The following is a 20611-nucleotide window of genomic DNA, read 5'->3' on the forward strand; positions in this document are numbered from 1 at the left end:
AAAATATTTTAAATATTTTAACCAATAGTTATTATATATTTAAAATATATATATAGGTATATGTTTTGTCAGCGTTTGTGAATAGAGACACTCTTCCTTAAATTTAGTGAACAGTAACTTCAATGCAATATGACACGTTCCGTTCGCCAATAAAACGGAATGGGGCAGATAACGTCTGTCACAGAACAGACTCAGAACGAGACGAAAAAAGTTGAAAAAGATTTTGAAAGGGACGATTCTTTTTTCGATGTTTTTACTGTGGTTGTGGAACTATATGTCAACCCCTTTTGAAGACAGACACGTAAAAACCTATTGAAATTGTGAAATTATTTTGTGAAAGAGTTAGTTTTGCTTTTGATGAACATTTTGATTGATAATGGAATGACTGAAGATTATTCATTATTATTTATTAATGTTATTCGAAGTAATCGTCAATAAGAAAGTTATAAAAATTAAATATGCAGAAAAATGGAATATATAGTATATTAAAAAAAGAACATGGTCAATATTTAAAAACTTTTGATCTCGAACTGTATTAGACATGCGAGCATCTAACAGTCTAGCTGAAAACGGTCTACGTATTGAATAAAGTTCAGTTTTCAAAACGTTCTCAAACTTTCCCGCTAAGCCTCTCTCAGGATAGAAGTTAGGCACCGACTGAAAATCCCCCGCAAAACTTTGGGAAATCTCCTGGCTTTTTATTTTTTAAAATCGCTCTGAAAACTTAACTCGATAGGATTTGGCTGACTTTAGAGCTTCACTATTAAGACAAAGTGTTTCATCTCATATTAAAATCCTTTCCGAATTTAGCCTCTGTTCGGGAATCCGAAAATTAAACAAAAAAAAATTAAAGAACATAGCTACTTTCACAGACTCACGAAACTGGATAAATTAAAAACTTGACTAAAACTCCAGTGTCCCAGTATATAAGAATATTACTATGCCAACTGTTTAATTCGATAAAATATATACATTCAACATCCTGTTCTTAAAAATTTCTATTAACATTTCTATTAAAAATTAAAATTTATTATTGCTTCCGCTAACTTAGAGATATAAAATTCGAAGCGGTATCGTTACACGGCGGACGTGAGCGCAGATATCAACAACAGACTCTCATTGTCATGGCATTTCAATAAGCGGATTATTCAGTAATTTGCATCGGGACGGACGACTCTATTTCCATGTCAAAACCTCTAAACTTTGCGAACTGTTTACAAGTACACAGCGACAGCATCTGTTTTGAGTTTTCGTATCGCCCGTATAAATTATAGAGCGAGATTCGTGCTTTCAGATTGCTTGTGCTTGAATTTTTACAAGATTTTATTTACCTGTTTAGTATGTGTGAAACAAACCTTATAAAGTCAATTTTAATACAGATACCATACATTCTACCGGCAGAAAACAACATCGACAGTAAGGGATTACTCATATTTCTTGCAGTGTCCATGTCTATGGGCAGCAGTGACCCTTTGGAATAGGTTAGTACCCACAATCTTCGATTCAGATATAAATGTGATAACTGCCGTCTCGGATTAACAAAACCGGTATTAATTTCGAATATATGCAATCTTTGTAATATTATAATATATACAAGGGAATTTATACAAATGTTCTGAAAGCCTTTTGGAATATTTAGTATTGTAGAAATTCATTATTATCGGACATAATACACTATTTGTTCTGTTTTAATTATTACGATTTATTATTTTATTATTTCATATTTCTCAGTTTTATACATTTACTTTTTGTTTTTTTTTATGGTTTTTGAGAAATTTAATTAGATGACTAGTTGAAATGAAATAACATATCAATGTTCATGTAATAGGAGTGGAGGCCCTATGTCTTGTTGAACAGGTTTTCCTATTGCAAGTACCAGTTTTCGCATTATCTAATTGATCACAAAAAATGTTACTTGTTATTTTGTAAACTAAATAAAATTATTATTATTTGACCATTTTTCATGATGCATCTATAGGCTTGGGACATGTGGTATTCTGTACTAGATCGACCTTTTTAGTAGATGTATTTTTATCAATTTTACATTTATGAGCTATTTTATGTTATATATTTGATAGTTGTAAAATATGAACTAAGAAAAAGTACATAATAATATTGTACACTCATTTTAAGAGCGATTTATTTTGAACAAAACCATGACCAAAGGCTCAAATATATAACCAATACATGGTAATATTATCGATAGCGCCCAGTTTCAAATTTAGAATCACATATAAGCAATTTTAAGGGCTAGTTTGTGACGTCAAAGTTAGAAATAGCTTGGACTTTATGCAGACATTCTCGAAGTAATTCCATCAAAGATCAAACGGACAGTAGTTGAGGTTTGTATCGCATCGAACAAAAGCTATTAACAGACTGAATCTCCTGATTCATGCTATGAAGTGGCTATTTGTTCTTTATCAAGTGTTGTTATAACCGACTTTCTTGTACCTATTAGGAAATCCATTATCCCCAATATCTAAATAAAATAATACATTATAAAGTTTGTGTTATTCTAACTTTATTATACGGATATATTAGATATTTAGAAGAATAATTGACGTGTTATAAATATGATATTGATGTTTGATGTAATCATCATCATCATCATATCAGCCGAAAGACGTCCACTGCTGGACAACGGCCTCCCCCAAGGATTTCCACGTTGGCCGATCTTGCGCTGCCCGCATCCAACGGCTTCCCGCGACTCGTTCTAAGTCGTCGGTCCACCTTGTAGGGGGCCTGCCCACGCTGCGTCTTCCGGTTCGTGGTCGCCACTCGAGAACCTTTCTGCCCCAGCGGCCGTCGGTTCTGCGAGCAATGTGGACACATTGCCACTTCAATTTAGCAATTCTTCGGGCTATGTTGGTTAGTATGGTTCGCCTGCGGATTTCATCATTTCTGATTCGATCTCGCAGAGAAACTCCGAGCATAGAAAGGGCAATGGAGAGGCCATTGCCCTTTGAGTGACCTTGAGCCTTCTTATGAGGCCCATTGTGAGTGACTACGTCTCTGATCCATAAGTCATCACTGGCAACACACACTGGTCGAAGACTTTCGACTTGAGACACTGCGGTATTTGGGATGAGAACATATCGTGTAGCTTCCCGAACGCTGCCCAGCCGAATTGAATTCGACGATTGACCTATTTCTCGAAGTTGGACCTACCTAGTTGGATGGTCTGACCTAGGTAGACATAGTTGGCTACAACTTCGAGTGCAGAATTTCCATCCCTGACTTGAGTGGGTGCAACATGGATGTTCGACATAATTTTCGTCTTGTCCATGTTCATTTTTAGACCCACTTGTTGGGAAACCTCAGCAGGGTCATCGAACATAGTGCCGAGGTCTTCCAAGGTCTCAGCCATAATTACAATGTCATCGGCAAATTGAAGATGAGTGATGTACTCGCCGTTGATATTGATGCCAAGTCCGTTCCCGTCCCGAAGCTTGAAAACATCTTTGACCTCTGGAGTTTAACATTGATATTTAATGAGCCTCTTAATAGTCTGTGATCGCTCCCGGTTTTGACTGCAATATTTGTCTTCTTGTCGACAAGATGAAATCTATCTCATTCTTGGTTTTCCCATCAGGGCTCACCCAGGTCCATTTACATTGACCTGGCTTCTTCCTTCCTTCTCCATAAAGTCGGCCAACATCTGGCCCCGAGGGTTGCGGTCTCCAATTCCATGTGGTCCCACCTTTAACTCATCACCGAATCGTTTGCCCAGCTTCGCGTTAAAGTCCCCCATTACAACAGTGAAATTAGTCTTATTGGTATGTATGGCTTTAGATAAATCCTCATACATGACCTCTACCTCATCGTCGGAGTGTGTCGAAATCGGCGCGTATACCTGTAAGACCTTCAAAGAATACCGCTTGGTGATTCTGAGTAGAAGGTACGCCACCCTAGTCGACACGCTCTCGATTTTCACAACATTGTTAACGAGGGACTTGTGGACTATGAACCCGACACCACCTTGAGACAGTTGATCGCCCTCTCGGAAATAGAGTAGGTTACCGGATTTCAGGACCATCGTATCCTCCCCCTGTCTTCGGACTTCGGATAATCCGACGATATCCCAGTTTAACCTACTCAGTTTTTCCTCCAGTTCGATGATCGTCGGTCCGCAGTGTACGCGTGTTATATGTTGCCAGGGCCAGAGGTCGTCGGTGTTGGTAACACGAAATCTGCCAGGGATTCTTAGCACCCCCTGACCCGCCTTTACCACAGCTGTTACCAAGGCTAGGAATAGCAGGGCTGCCAGGGACTAGGGGCCGTGGTTTAGTTGCGCGAATCATTGAGGGGATATGCCATAATCGCCACGCTTGGCAGACGGGTTGGCGATCGCAGTAAGTTAGTCATAGTACTCAGAGAGACGCTGCTGCCCGTACTCTGGTGTATATTCCCTCGGGTCGACTTCTACGCCCCCCACAGGATGAGATGGGGTGGTGATATTCGTCGCCGTCACCACACGTAAATTAATGTAAAATTTAATAAAATCTTTTTTACAACAAATTCTAATAAATACAATCGAAGTTAACATAAAGAATACCACAATATAGGCTATTAAGTTAGAAAATAATTATAATGTTACTTAATGAAGAAAAACTTTAAATACATTTTTATTTAAAAAACACAATATAATATTTGTCAAACATGTACTATATATGTAACTATTGCAACTACAAATTACATATACCAATATATCTCCTGAAAATCAATAAAACTAAACAATTCCCTCCATATATAGACAAACAACAACAACAAATAAATATAGATGACGGACTTCAGAAGGCTTAAGAAATGAACTAAGATTTATTTACCTTTTTATAATCAAATTTCTTCTGAGCGCCGAAATGAGTACGCGATCATAGCAAAAGTTTGACGATAAAATTAGATCAAAGTACAGTAAGATCATTCAAACTTATACCAGAATTTATGTTTTATGAGGAAAAATTGCTAACCGTACTGTTAGCATACTTAATGTGGTAGACCATGCTTAAGTTAATATTGTTTATTAATATTGTTATTATTATAAATTTACTATACACACAATTAGAAGAGCTTATGGTATTGTAGTTTAATTTAAGGACAAGGGAACAAATAAACGATAAGTATGGCATATACATAATATATATATATATATATATATATATTCGAAATTGTGTGCGAATACACATCGTATTAGCACATCGTATGAACGGATAGATAGATAGAACGCTTGGCTAAATACTAATTGGATTATAATATTATATGTTATTATATATTATGAAATAAGAAAGCTTTGTTTTCTAACAAACATTAGCTTCTTTTGGTAAACATTCGTTTTCTTTTTTGTTTTTTTTTTACATCATATAGGTTTATTTTAAAACAATCAGTAATTAATTGCACTTAATGCCGATAACAAATAAAAGCAATATTCTTAAAATGAAATTGTATTAAATCTAAAAAAAATTAAAATATAAACCATACACATCGCAAACGATAAAACTTCCAAACGTCTAAGTTACGTGATTCAATATATAATAACAAAAACATTTTAATAGTTTCCAATAACGCAGGGCAACTATGTGGGAAAATTATAACATGGCAATACTATAGCAGTGTAGCTGGCATAACGATAGCGTTATTGCATACCTTCAAGCAAGGATATGAACAAATTGAGCTCCATTTACGTAAGGAATGTACCGGTGTTGTATGTCAAACAGGTAAAAATTGAGTCGGATTCTCTTTGTAAACAACGCGAAACTATTTCACACCATTCTGATTATATTATTTTTTTGTTTACTTTAAATATGATGTTAGTTTTTTGATATTTTTGTTATTGTTTCTTTTTCTTAACACATAATATCCAAAATCGCTTCAAATATTTAAAATTCACCAATGAATTCCCAGAATACAGTTAATTAATTAATAACATCTGTTTATCCGCAGATTTTTAACAAACGGCTTTTATTTGTTTAATATTTCAAATAAACAAAAGGCCGTTAAGACTAAAATTGACAGAAGATGTGTGACAGTGTACAAAAGTTTGCGCAAACATATTTGCACTTTGACGCGTCGCGCAGCACAGTCCTGACGTAAGGCTGACGTTGTTCAAATGATATTATAATATTTCTACTGCAACATTAAGGTTCCGCACAAGTGATTCTAATACTGAGTTCCCGAGGGGATGCTCTGAGTGCTTTGAAATTCTTTAAGTAAAGTATTAGCGTGCCACACATCACATCGTTACCGAGAATAGTTTCAAAATAATATAGTGTAGTTTTACCTACATGATGCTTCAATCAGGGCCAGTATTTTTCAATTTTTTACTTTATATTTCTCTAAAATAAAAATTATTATTATTAAACAAGGATCATAATAGTTTAAAAGATATAAAAATATTTCTAACTTTATAATTCTAGTTGATAGACATTCAAAGATTCCTTTTCTATTCAAAAATATTCGATATTGCGAAGCGTAGTTTCAGTTATTCAATAATTAAAAATTCCTTTTAAAGGAACGCATTTTTAAGCTTTTAAGCATTTGTTGTAATATTTTTTTAATAAATTTACCATGAATAATGGAATCCGTTTCTCTTTTCAAAAATGATGAACGCAATTCCGTTCTATCTTTGAAAAAGTTTTAAATCAAATTGTTCATTAAATATTAGACAAAGGTTATTTTATAAATCTTATGATAGATGATGTCGTCACACCGATTAGGCCATTAGCCCATTAAAAATATACGGAACTAGATTTGGATATACTACTGACATTTTGATTGCAATAAATAAGTCTTAATTAAATCTATAAGAAAAACTTGAGAAAAAACACAACAACTAATTGTTAGTGAAACTTATACCGTCATACATTATAACTTTACTAATAATGTCCTCCAGACCGATTTCGGCCACGGTGGCCAATCTCAAGAGAGATAATCCAACTGCACAGGAGATATTATATTGCACATGTGTGTGCGCAAACACAGGTGCACTCTCTATTCCCTTACTCTCATAATCCGATGGGACACCAATCCGACAAGACCGGAAAGAGTTCAAACGCAGGACCAACGACTTTACGTGCGTACGAGGCACAGGAGTGTACACACTTCCAACTTCCAGACTCCGAGCTGCTACTGATAATTTTCTGACAGAAATAACTTTTATTTTGGCTCGACCTGGGAATTGAACCCAGGACCTCCGGGTCTGCAGCCTTACATCAAGCCACTAGACCAACGAGGTAGTCAAATAACTTTACTATTAGATACATAGAACACGTTTAATACTATGCTTACACTATTTATACCATAATTAACAGTATATAATAATACATCCATACAAAAAGTCAATCAATAATGAATCGGCCACGTATTACCGCTCAGCGACGTATACCATCCATCACATGAACTAACTTGTCAGATTGGAGGGTGATCACTCAATCCCCCCATTACACGAAGACTATTCGTCAATCCGTATACATTAAGCGTTGTTTCAGACGATACGATATGGTGACATGCTTTTCTAAAAACATATGTAATCTTTTCAGTCATCTATAGTGATGAACAATTTAATAGACATGTTTAACACTGACATCAATAATTATTGATCTGATCTTATTACACATATACATACAGACGTAAGGCATAACTTGGAACACTTAACTATACTTTCCGATAACAAATTATTTATATTTGTACCATTCAAATTAATTAATTATCGCTCATTTATTTTAATGCAAATTCAAGCATATATTAAAATATATACATTTATTTTTACAATTGTTTAGCAATTATGACGTTCGAAGCACAACAATCAAAAAACAAATGATTATTTCAAACGCACAGAACAGGCAATACATCACGTTCCAACAATGGACACGTCGCTCGCGGAATCGAGTCGAGATGAAGATAGATCGTGGACGCTCGCGTGGTCACCCATCCGCGTTGGTTAAGTATACGATCCAGTGATAAATGCTTTTACTTTTTATAAATATCCATATAAATTATTTCAATCGCATTTAAAATAAATCTTTATTATATAAGTTAAAATTACATAAGAAATATTAACATTAACGCAAATTAAAAATAGCTACTGTACAAATCATGACTGTGTGGAATGGTAGCAAGAATGCTAGCAGCATTATCTTCAATCCTGTTGAATCTTTATTCCGAAAATGAACCAGGAGGGCTCCTGTCACCAGTAGAGTCAATACGAGGTGTTATATTCTTAATACAGGTTTTTGCCCTATACTCCTAAGTTTTTCAACTGCAGAGAAAGATATCATTTGGAAAAATAAATTTATTTATTTACAAATTTAAATGTAAGTCGCTGCCTGTGCCACCATCATGCAGAATGTATTCAATGTTTAAAATTTAGAATATAAATGAGTATATAGAAATTTAAAATAAATGTTTTTTTTTTTTAAGATTATTATTCGCTCTTTTTTTTCTCATCTGTTAATGTCATTATTTGACAACACTTTGACACATGAACACTGCATTCACACGAGTCATTTTTTTTTCAATCAATGATGTGAATGTTAAAATGCAAGTAACATATCTTTGGTTGTTGTTGTGTTGTGGTATCAGGTGTTGTTGATTCAATTTCAAAAGTCAATATCTATGAAATATGTGTCAAGCAAAATCTATATTAAATACTTCTAAAAATTAGATATATATCGACACTGGATAGTAGCGAAATAGGTAATATGATAATGAGTTTTATATTTAGTATATTATATAACAATATTGTAAATTTTACTTGGAAGGACTCATCAGATATTCTACCGCAAAACAGCAGTACTTGGTATTTTTGTGTTCCGGTTTGAAGGGTGAGTGAGCCAGTGTAATTACAAGCACAAGGGACATAACATCTTAGTTCCCAAGATTGGTGGCGCATTGGTGATGTAAGCGATGGTTAACATTTCATACAATGCCAATGTCTAAGGGCGTTTGGTGACCACTTACCATCAGGTGAAAAAAAAAAGAAAGGTTGTTGGCGCATTGGCGATTTAAGGTATGGTCAGTACTTCCTACATCACCAATGTCTATAGGCAGTGGTGACCACTTTACATCAGGTGGCACATTTGCCCGTCCGCCTACCTACAATATAATAAAAAGATTCAGCTTTCATAACATAAATGTATTACGTAGCGCAAACAAATTAACGCGATAAAAATGTTTCGAATAAAAAAATAGCTGTTTAGACTTTTATGCTATGAATATCGTTAAAAAGTCATAGAAAAAGGGAATAAATTTAAAGGAAAACGATGTTACAATATAACAGAATGTAAGGAGTATGCAAAAAATCCTTTATTGAAACTAGCCTGGCTGTTATCCATTATGTATTAGGCTCTTGGGACTGAGTTTCCATTGTTATAGATTTTACTTTTATCGCGATAGAGAAATACTATTTAAATTATCTTAAATATAATTTCAAATGATTAGTAAAACTTGAATATTTCATAAGAAATTATTTAGAAATAACCCTTATGTTATGTGCAGCTTTTACTAATGACAATTATTTGGATACGTATAATTTACTCTCGAATTTGATTGTACCGTTGAACCAAACTGAATTGAGCCAGTGTAATAACAAACATGACTAGCATAACAAATTCACCGTTGTTGAAAGCGCATTGTCAATTATGATGTCTATTCCCTCGAACATTGCTAATGGTAATAAATAAAAGCAAATGCTAAACTCGTTTAATTTCCATGTATGAAATATATCAAAAAAAAATAAAAAAAACACTAAATATGTACAGCAATATGTATCACTTTGTGCAGGTTAATCTGTGGTACCAGTTATTCTACCATCGAAAAGCAATATTTTCTATAACTGTCTTCTGTTTTAATTGGTGAGTGAGTCAGTCTAATTCCTGGGACAAGGGACATAATATTTTAAAACTCTTAGACACCAGTTCCAATATTCATTACTGACTTACTATGTTTAGTATATACGCTTATAGCCCATTTCCTGAGCTATCTTCTTTAATGAATCAATGATATTTGTTTGTTCACTTTACTTTTAAACATAATTTTTTCTCGTCTAACAATAAATACGGAATTCGTGTCGTCCCAAATCTTGGGCCCGCGCGGCAATAATGTGAGCATATCTCCAATATTCAGTTTTTGCCCGTCTACCTCGTCCCAGGAGGGCCACTGTCTATGACACATGCGTGGGACTGAATCTCAAATGGGCCCCTTGAATACATTTGTTCATCTGATATGAGATGTTACTTTTTTGTCACCATATTGCGATGTGATAGTGATAGATAGTTAATAGCATTAGTAAAATTTCTTTATAGATTTTTCTCTATTTCTAAATAATTATAAAATTAACGCTTTTTATTTCAACTTTTTTACTAAAGATAGCTTTTACTAAATATATGAAATCCAGCGCCACGCGATCGTTGAAATCGTCATGATTTTATGATATACCATGTTGTACAGAAAATATCACAAAAATAATTATTAATTATAGTGCCGCTAACCATCAGATGACCCGTTTGCCAAACCGCCTTACTTATCCTTCCACCTTATATGAAAGAGAAAATAAATAAAAAAACAAATTTCATAGTTGTTCTCCTTACGTCGTCAAACAATATATATACAGATTTTCTAAAAACCGGGAATTGGAAATGTAAATTACTCACACAATTACTCTTAAAAATTCAAATAACACACTTTTAACAAATCAGAGATAGCGCCAAAAATTTATTAATTACTTTACGTTTTTGACAACCAACAAAATGGCGGTTTTAAATTGGCGCGTCTTTTTTACAACGCTGTTGTAGTGATCAAGGAAACTCCAAACTATATATTAATTTTGTAAGCATATGTTAAATGAAAGTAATATTTTCTGTAAAATCATTTGACAAAAATATTGCTAAGTTTTAAATACACACAAATGATGTAGAATAATGTAGAAGTTCTTCAAAGGTGAGCACCCAACTGAAATCTCATTATTAGGGAATGAGTTCAGTAGTACAGTGTTCCGAGGCAGCGCAAATCTGATCTGAAATGCAAACCGCGAGCCAAAGAATCTCATTAGCGAGAACTCCCCTCCACACGGGAGGACTATTCTGGAAGGAATGTAAAAAAAGTAAATTTTGGTATGAATAGTTTTTTAATAAACATAATAGTGATAAATTTGGTCATCGGATTGTGTTTTAGATTCCCATTCAAAATATTTGATATGCAAATATTTGTTTGCTCGAGTTGGTTGGCAAGTACTTTGAAGAGCACGTTAAACTATATCTTGCGTAGTTGTTAATAGTTTGCACTTTCAAAAGATATTTGCTTATAGTGTTAATTGCAATCAGATTGAATATTGAGTAGAATTGCTGGAGAATTCTAGACAAAAAGAAATTTTATGTAATATATTATTACTTAAAAGTTAAAAAAAAAACCATTCTACTTAAAGCCCAAAACATTTACTTTTTAAATATATATTTCTATGTTATTTGATTAACAAAATCATATTTATTAATATTCTAAAAGCGAAAGTAACTCAGTGATTCTGTCTATAACGCTTTAATGGCTAAACTATTGGACCGATTTTAATTAAATTTGGTATAAAGCAAGCTTGAACTCAAGGAAGTACATAGGTTACTTTTTTATACATAACACGTAAAACCCTAACACGCAGACGAAGCCGCTGACAAAAACTAGCTATGTAAACATTTTAGTTGAAGTGTTTAAATAACATATGTATATTAACAGTATGTAGTGCAGAAAATTTTTACAAACGGGTTTGTTTTTTTTTTAAATAGGTAGGCGGACTGGCAATTGGGCCAATTTATGATAAGCTGAACACCTGACCCCGTAAGCTCCAATGCGCTATCAACCTCGAGAACTATGATGTTACGTCCCTTGTGCCTGTAGTTTCATCTCACTCACACTTCAAACCAGAACACAACAGTACAAAGTGTTACTGTTTGGCGGTAGAATATGTGATGAGTAGGTTGTACTGATGGGCTGGCAAAAAGAAGCCCAACAAGAAGAAAATTTAGTAACTTGTCAAGTCAAATCATTTCTACGTAAATATTTATTTCGATAAACGACTCCATCCAGAATAACGCCACCACAATGAAGACATCGCGTCTTTGCATTCGCACGCGCCCGTTCATTGGAAAATCACCGTCGTCCGCTGAATACTGAACAGTGAAGTATTAAATCCGAGACAAAACCATTCTGAAATATAAATACAATAAAGAATATAAAGAAACTAAAAGCTCGGATGACTTCTTTTATAGATTATTATAGGTTAAAGAAAAACGGAATTAGATTAAAATGTTTTATTTTTATTTTTTACTTATTGTATATATAATAAGTACATATAGGCGACTGGGCTAGCCAATTCTGGATTACAGGTAACTGCATCAATATTAGTATCGCTTTTTTGTCGTTTTATCTCACCCGCATTCTTCCTTAGTTCTATACATTTGTTCCAAATTAAAAATATGAATGAGAACATTTACATCGGTGACTGAAACAATAAAATATAAAATAAAATATATAAAATACTACGATTATATTGATGCTACTACAACTATGAATATACTCTATTATCCTATTTATCCTACTGCTACAGTTATACACGAATTGTTGAAATATTTTATTTTAAAAAAGTACCTAAGCTGTTTTGTTCGTTAATTTACAGTGTGTCCAAATGTAGACTAATTTAATTTAAAAATTAATTGTATAATTATCATGGGAAATATAGATCCCAAACCAGATTTATGGAACAGAAAATGAACTAATATAAGTTCCTCAATTCCTCAATTTCGATAATAAATACTAAAGAAAATACGAAAACCGTAGATATTTACAATTTCAAGTAACGATAAAAATGTTTGTAAAACTTGAATAATGAATTTTATAATTTGAATAAATACTTTTTATTTGCGTCTGTTATTTTAATTACACTGGCTCATTTAACCTAATATAACTTTAGCGAATAAAAAATCTTATTAGACTGTAATTACTTTCCTTGTTGAAAAAGCAAAGATATAAATTAAGCAGACATAGCTAAAATTTAAATTAATGTAGTAATACAAATAGCTTTAAAAAGCGCTTCAGGCTGGTGATCTACTACATTTCTTTATATATATTTTTCTTATTACGTATTAATAATAAAAGCATTTATTTATTCAAAAAGTCTGACAGATCTACAGAATTATCACAATTGTATATAAGTTAAAATTATGGTGAAACGATCAGAAATAAATCAAGAGGGTTGCTCCACGGTTTTAGCTGATATTTGACGCAGGGGAGAGTATACACCGCCAGGTTCTAAACTTCGAGGTGATAGAATAACTTTTGAGTCTACCGAGCCAGTAGGTGAAACCGGTACTTCAAATCTGCAAACTTATAAGGTAGCCACTAGTTCAACGAGGCATTTAAACTATAATACATATGTATGTATATAGGTGAAGTAAGTTTGCTTTTCCACAACTCAATTCGAAAGCGATGAGTGTGCTTTACTGACCCTTCATGGCTCTTGGCTATTTCACTGACGCCAAATCCTCTTGATGCTCTTCGTAATACACTTATATTGTTAAAAATGCATACTTTTTAGAATTAACAATCCCGACTTAAAGTGAAGCTTATTTATAATTATTTTCTTTTTCAAAAATGATTTCGTCCAAAATATCTAGCAGATATATGTACACTTATTATTATTTATCTAATATTTAAATGTAGAAATATCGTGTCTACCTGCAAGTGTCTTCTACGGAGCAACCTGGTGGTCTAATGGAGAGGAGAGGAACACTTTGACCAGTAGTGGCACATTTATAGATATTTTTTTGTTTGAAACTTATTCCAAATTGACACACGAAAAGTCTTTACGCGGGCTTGAAGCCTAAATCTTATGTTAAAATTCACGTCCAATCGTCACTCGGCAATCACGGCTCAATGAACACAATGAATATATATTTCAATAATATAATAGGTTTTAGATATATAATAAAATAACTTAGCTATTAATAAGGTAGTGTATATTATATTTTACTTATTTGCTAACAAACATCTCGTAAACCAAATAAAAGCAAATAGCCTGTAGACAAAAATTAAAGGAAGTCAAGGCAATCTAACTTCACAGGCAGAACTAGCAACTAATTTACCTACGCAAACGTACTTGCTGTTGGTAAAGTGGATTACTTTTTCCAGACTATTCCATTTTAAACTGGGAAAATTTACCTCAGCTGCCTTGCCATCTTCAGTTTATAAGTTCATTTGATTTATTTTCTCTCTGTTAATATTTTGTTAGTTACGTATCATTTGGTAATATTTATAAAATAATTGGAGATTAGTTTTCGATCGCGTGACAGTAGGGAGAGGGGGTAATAGGAATGCATATGTCTTTTTCTGTTCCCTGACAACGTGTTAAATTTCATGATGATCGGTTGCGTAATTAAGAAGTGAAAGAGTAACAAACAAACAAAAAAAAACACACTTAGGAATTTATAATATTAAAAAGGATTAAAATATATTAAAAAATATTTATTTCAATGAATAATTTATACTCTTTTTCAATTTTGAATTATTTATTGAATAAAGTAACAAATCGTGATGTTGATACCGTTCATTTTAAACTGACAATATACGCATATCAATAGTGTTTTCGTTAAAAACTTAAAATTATACTAAAGTAAATTAATCTACCGAATTTTAACTCTCCTACCTTTTGTAATAGAAGCCCCCTTTTATGTCTTTATTAACAGGACTATATTACCTTACCTTAAATAAAGTTCGGTCTCACTAAAATAAATACACTTATTATATGTTAAATTCAGTAAACATATATTTAAAACGAAAGTATTAAATATTTTTTATTTTTTTGTCTGTATGTATAAGAAATATTTATTAGTTATTTTGGACTTACAACATATAACTAAACCCATAAACTTCGTTCTAAGTCTTGTAAATGTAACTTTTTTATAGATATTACAATTAAATACATTTCAAAAAGAGAACTTGTACAGCATGCAAAGGAATTAATTTATTTGTGAATCGTTATTAGTATACAATTAGATAACGTTTAAAAATACAATCTACGTTTAGAAACAAGAAAAGTTATGTATCAATATGTATCGTTAATTTATCTATGAATAATAAAGCAGTATCTGGTCTAACCCAGAGGTATCTAAGAGTCTCGGAAACTAATTTTCCAACTGAACTTTCTGGAAACTGTATTCGAAGGTAAACAGCCGGTGCCATTAAACATTTTCACAAGACGTCTCGCCTCTACATAGTTTGATACTTTTGCTTTGACGGGAAATATTAAGGGTACATTTTAATTTGAAGCCGTGGTTTTTTTTTGAGATGGAAAATTACAAAACTTTTTTTTCTGTACTATGTAGTAGATATTCCCTTCTTATATGATAATATTTTTTTATTTATATTTACTTATCCATTTAATTTTTAGCTAATGACAAGGGCAAACATTTTTTTTATAATCTTTTCGTTTTAGATACTTTTTTTACTGAAAATTATATATTTCTCTACCAGTACATATCATTATTTTTAATTGTGTTTTTTTTAATGGATAAGGTTGAAAGATAAAGTACTCATCCATTTGTGTTGCCCTCAGGCTGTTGTACTCGTTAAATAAGTGTAAATTTTTTATTGATCCTTTTTATAAGCAAACGACCCGATTTATTTACGTACAAAATGTGCTGAATTAATTTATTCTGCCTCGTGGGTCAAGTGGCTAAATATAAGACTGCGGATCCCAAACTCCTGAATTCGAACCCCAGGTCGTTCCTATAAGAAGATATTGGTTTTTCTGCCGAAAGATTCTCCGTAGTAGCCCAAAGTATCGAAGATGGAAGTGTACACTCTTATGCCTCGGAATGCACGTGAAGCTGCTGGTCCTGCGCTTGAACTTTTTCCGGTCGTATCGGATGTACTGTCCTATCGGATTATGAGGGTGAGGGAATAGAGAGTGCACCTATGTTCGCGCACACACTTGTGCACTATAATTTGACTTGTGCAGTTTGCTAGTCTTCCTTGAAATTTCCGAAATCAGTTAGGAGAACGTCATTACAAGAATCAAACCATATAAGTAGATAATTACAAAATTCTATAATTATAAATAATTACTCTTTCTTCTATTCTTAGTTCTATTAATGGTTTTAAAGGTCGAAAATAAATAATTATGTCATAAATAACCTTCCTGATTTTCTAAATAGTAATCATCACACTTATATTATAGAACAGTTATATGTTTGTACGGTTTTTTTTCCAGTAATGAATCCGAAAAAAATACTTTAATTTTATAATATAACTGTACTAGATAAACAGTGGAAAATATATATATTGCATAAATCAAAACATTTTATTTATTTCGAAAACAAACAATCTATAATTGATACACAAACATAAATAAAAAAAAGCTTCCACGTATGTATAAATAACTAGAGCTTCACCCACAGTTTTGCTCGCGTCATAATTCAGGGTTGCTAAATACCAATTTCAACACTTCATTTTTCAAAAATGAATGATGTTTAAACAAACTTTCATCCCCTTTATACCTTAGGGTTTATCAATCCTTAGTGCTAACCTACTGTGTGAAAGAAACCTGTTTGTAAATTTTATAGGCCCAGCAGTTTGGGCTGTGCGTTGATATGTCAGACTCAACTTCCCCTATTTTTACTATTCCATCGCCAATGCGCCACCAACCTTGAGAACTAAGATGTTAAATTCCTGATGCTTCACTGGCTCACTTACCATACAAACAAGAAAAAAACAAGATACGCACAAACATTTGATAGGCCAGAGGTACCTACCCAAACAGGCCTAAACAAAGCACCACCAAGTGAACAAGTAGCAATTATTACAATTCTAGAATAATCTTTACAGAATATTAAGAAGAAGAAAATGATAACTTACATATAACAGTTGATAAAGGTATTAGGGATACGATGACAAAAACTACTATTAGAGCATTTACACGATAAAGGCGTGGATGATTAGAAATTTAGATTGTCCCCGAAATCCGGCAAAAACTAGACTTATGGGACAAAGCACACTTAGCATAGTAATTAAGCGCTTCCTTCAGGAAAGCCTTCATTGTATTTACTGTACATAGCGAAAAAAAACGATTTATTCAGAAAATAAATTAGACGTCTATATTTTTTTATAAATACGTATAAAATATATATATCTATATATTATTTATGAAATAAATTGTTGTATGTTATATATAAACTATTTTTAAAGTATAAAATGATGCTACTTTTCGCGGCTTCACCCGCATATTAGGAAGAGATTTTAGTTATAAAAAGAGGTTTAAGATTGCTTCATACCAAATTCATCAAAATCGGTTCAATAGTTTTGTCGTGACAGCGTAACAGACAAACAGAGTAAATTTTGCATTTATAATATTTGTATAAATTAAAATAGATTATGATTAATGTATTTTTAAATATATGTACATGTTTCACACTATTTTTCACGTGTATATTCCATAAAATTATTTGACGGAGCGAAATGAGACACAAAAAACACTCGAATAATGACACGGACATAAATATCTGTGAAGATATAATTTAAAAAACAAACTGGAACGCCACACAAATTCACGGCGCGGAAATGTGTATCACAAAAAGATATTAATAATAAAATTGACAAACCAATCAAATTGATACAGTATCAAAAGCATACACAAAGACTGTTTTGTAAATATTTAACAACAATAAATGGCAAACGGGGCTTTAAAGTTTAATTACAAAGGACCCAAAATGTCCACAATGTCCAGCGAAAACGTTGTTACGCCATACGTTAATCTGATCAAATAATTTAAACTTTTAATCCTTGTTTGTGGATTGAACGGGATTCTGATAACGGAAATTTGAGAGTTGTTAAATATATAACCGTTATGTTAACAAGCAATACTGTTGTAAAATAATATTTTGATAAGGTAATAAGTATATTTCATGACATATGATTATTTGAGTTATGTTATCACTTAGAGTTAAACTTGTTTTCCAATAAGTAAACAATTGCATGTTCACGAAAATATTTAAAGTATATATACGAAACAATCGATTCAGTTGATACAAAAGGTACACTTAAGGCCTAATTAATTAACATGATAATAAACATTCTTTACCAGATAATATTTAGGCATGAAGGCGATACGAAAACAATAAAAGACATATATATATATATATATATACATATATCTTCCTAAAGCTCAATATATTTATACAAGGACTTTACAAAGAGCTGGTATCTCAATCAGCATAAGAAAGTCCTGGTGACACAATGTTCTTATATGTTGTTCGCAAATATTTTTTTTTAGTTCTCCGTTGTGCCTTATCCACAGTGGCACAACATATTTATTGTAGAAGAACATTGGTAGATAAGCTGAGGCTAATTTGGTTGGGCCTTAAGAAGATAAATAGGTAATATAAAAATGATCATAACTTTATTTTATAATAATCTTAGATATATCTGTGGCATTAATACATATATTTTTTTTACAGTAATAAATATTTAAATAAATCAATTTTACATCGTGATTCATATAAACGATTCCACCATACTCTGAACTTTGAATTAACAACATTTTGAACAAGACGCGCTGGACTGTTCAAAATTTCGCACAAGGCACACGCGTTTAATACGGGCGATTTGCTGATGGTATAGTGGTTTTTCCAACGGAAAAAATCGTAATATTTCTCTTTATTCTTAATAATATCATGCATAGAAGTCGCTAAAGCCATTGTGCTCGTGTTTAGAGCGTTTATATAAGAACCTGGGGGAAGATAGCTGAAAATAATACACTTTTATTGAAATTTAATATTAATGTATGGTTTTTACTTTAAATGAAATTAAGCTAACTAAAGATCTGGTTGCTATTATTTTACCAGATTTTATCAATGATTGCTCATCGATTTCGGTTAAATTAATGTTTTTTTTGAATGAAGGAATAAAGTTGGTGATAAATTAAGTTAGGATTTATTTGTTACCTTAACATCAACATTACATATATTAAACATATAGATATACGTAAAGATCAAAAAGAGAGCATCTGATGTATGTAACAATCACAGATATTGTCAGAAATCATCGTAAGTTGATAATTTAAACAAAACTTAGTATAAAAATAACGTGGGTGATGCTGACATAGATAAGATGCATTCGCCAAAAATTTACAAAAACATTATTTTCGAACTCTATATCAAATCTCATACAGAATTTATAATGGATAAACAAACGAATTAAAATAAAAAAGGTTGTCAAAATGATAGTCACTTTCATTTTCATTGATTGCAACTTTGTCTGCAGCTTCAGTTTCAATATAATAACCCTAGCCCGAGTCATTGAGACTTCGCGAACTCTTAATCAACACGATTATATATAAGAATTAACTCACCTTTCATACCTAGCTCCACCATAAACAATCGGTACTGCGTTGTTATTATAAGCATACAACACAATATCGGTTATATAATCGTAATCAAAAGAGTCTTCGAATGCAAGATAGAAGAAGTAAGTCTTTCTTAACCTCCAGAAACAAGGGTTCATTGTTTTTCTCTTACACTGTTTTGGACCACACGAACCAAATACATCAACGTCAAGGTTATACATCGCTAAATCAATCTGAAGATCTTTTATCAAATTTTCTCTCTTGCTTCTACTCTTACATTTGTCTAAAAAGATCACAGCTGCTTTACTTTTAGTTACGAATTGAGATTTTAATGACGGTTCTATTGGTTTCATGTTGTAGTTCCATTGGAAATGGCTGCCGAGTTCTTCATAGTATGTGTTGTAAATAGTGATGAAACGATATGATATTGTAGAATCGAATCTGCAGACAAAACACTATTTATTATTTCTATATAGTATATATAACAATTGATATTTATTTAAACATTATAGGCAACTAGAATTAAATTATGTTATTTATATTTCTGTAATATATTAATACTAATTGCACAACATAAAAATAAACCTTATAAATATTTTTTTTATAAATTAATAACAAAAAAAGGATATAACACTGTTAAGAAACATAAAAAATGGAAAAGATCTTACCTATAAGTCCAAGTCCAATTAAAAAAAACATCAAAGACTGGATTGCACACAGGAAAGTTATCAGATGAATCGTTCGCCACAAAAATGTATTTCTGAGACGCACTTCGTAATTCAGGCAAGCTATACGCACCTTCACTAACATCTTGTAAATTGAACAAAATCACATCGAAATACCTCAAATCACCGAATAGACTTTTGTTTGTAGTAAAATAACAGTTGATAAATGCACACTTTTGATCTATAAAATATTTTTGACCTTCGCCTTCTAAACCATGTATTTTCGTCCAAAGTAAAATATTTCTCATATCTGGCAGAAAACGATCGATTCTTATAATTGGTACCTTTCTATATGATTTCAGAATAGCTAAATATGTGACTATTATAAAGAGCACAACGTGACCTTTGGCGTATTTTAATATTCGGACCATATTGTGTGTTTATTTAAAAATATAGTTAACGACTGCGATCACTGTTTCCGATTAATGTGTACGAGTTGGAGACACGGTTTTAAATAAATATTTTGCTGAAGAGATTCTTGCGAACCAAACAATTGTTGTGTCCCCATATTTGT

At 32.3% G+C, this 20611-nt stretch overlaps 1 protein-coding gene across 1 annotated transcript; it reads right to left on the reverse strand.

Annotated features, from left to right (window-relative positions):
- Positions 1 to 1144: 1144 nt before the first annotated feature.
- On the reverse strand, positions 1145 to 20468 carry LOC126776668 (alpha-(1,3)-fucosyltransferase C-like). The gene is made up of 4 exons (XM_050499289.1): positions 20041 to 20468; positions 19379 to 19813; positions 18546 to 18771; positions 1145 to 1237 (listed from the first exon to the last, which is right to left on the reverse strand). The coding sequence occupies exons 1-4, from the start codon at positions 20466 to 20468 to the stop codon at positions 1145 to 1147; spliced, it is 1182 nt and encodes a 393-aa protein (XP_050355246.1).
- Positions 20469 to 20611: the final 143 nt, after the last annotated feature.

Source organism: Nymphalis io, chromosome 21 (assembly GCF_905147045.1).
Source record: "Nymphalis io chromosome 21, ilAglIoxx1.1, whole genome shotgun sequence".
Taxonomy (NCBI): Eukaryota; Metazoa; Arthropoda; class Insecta; order Lepidoptera; family Nymphalidae; genus Nymphalis; species Nymphalis io.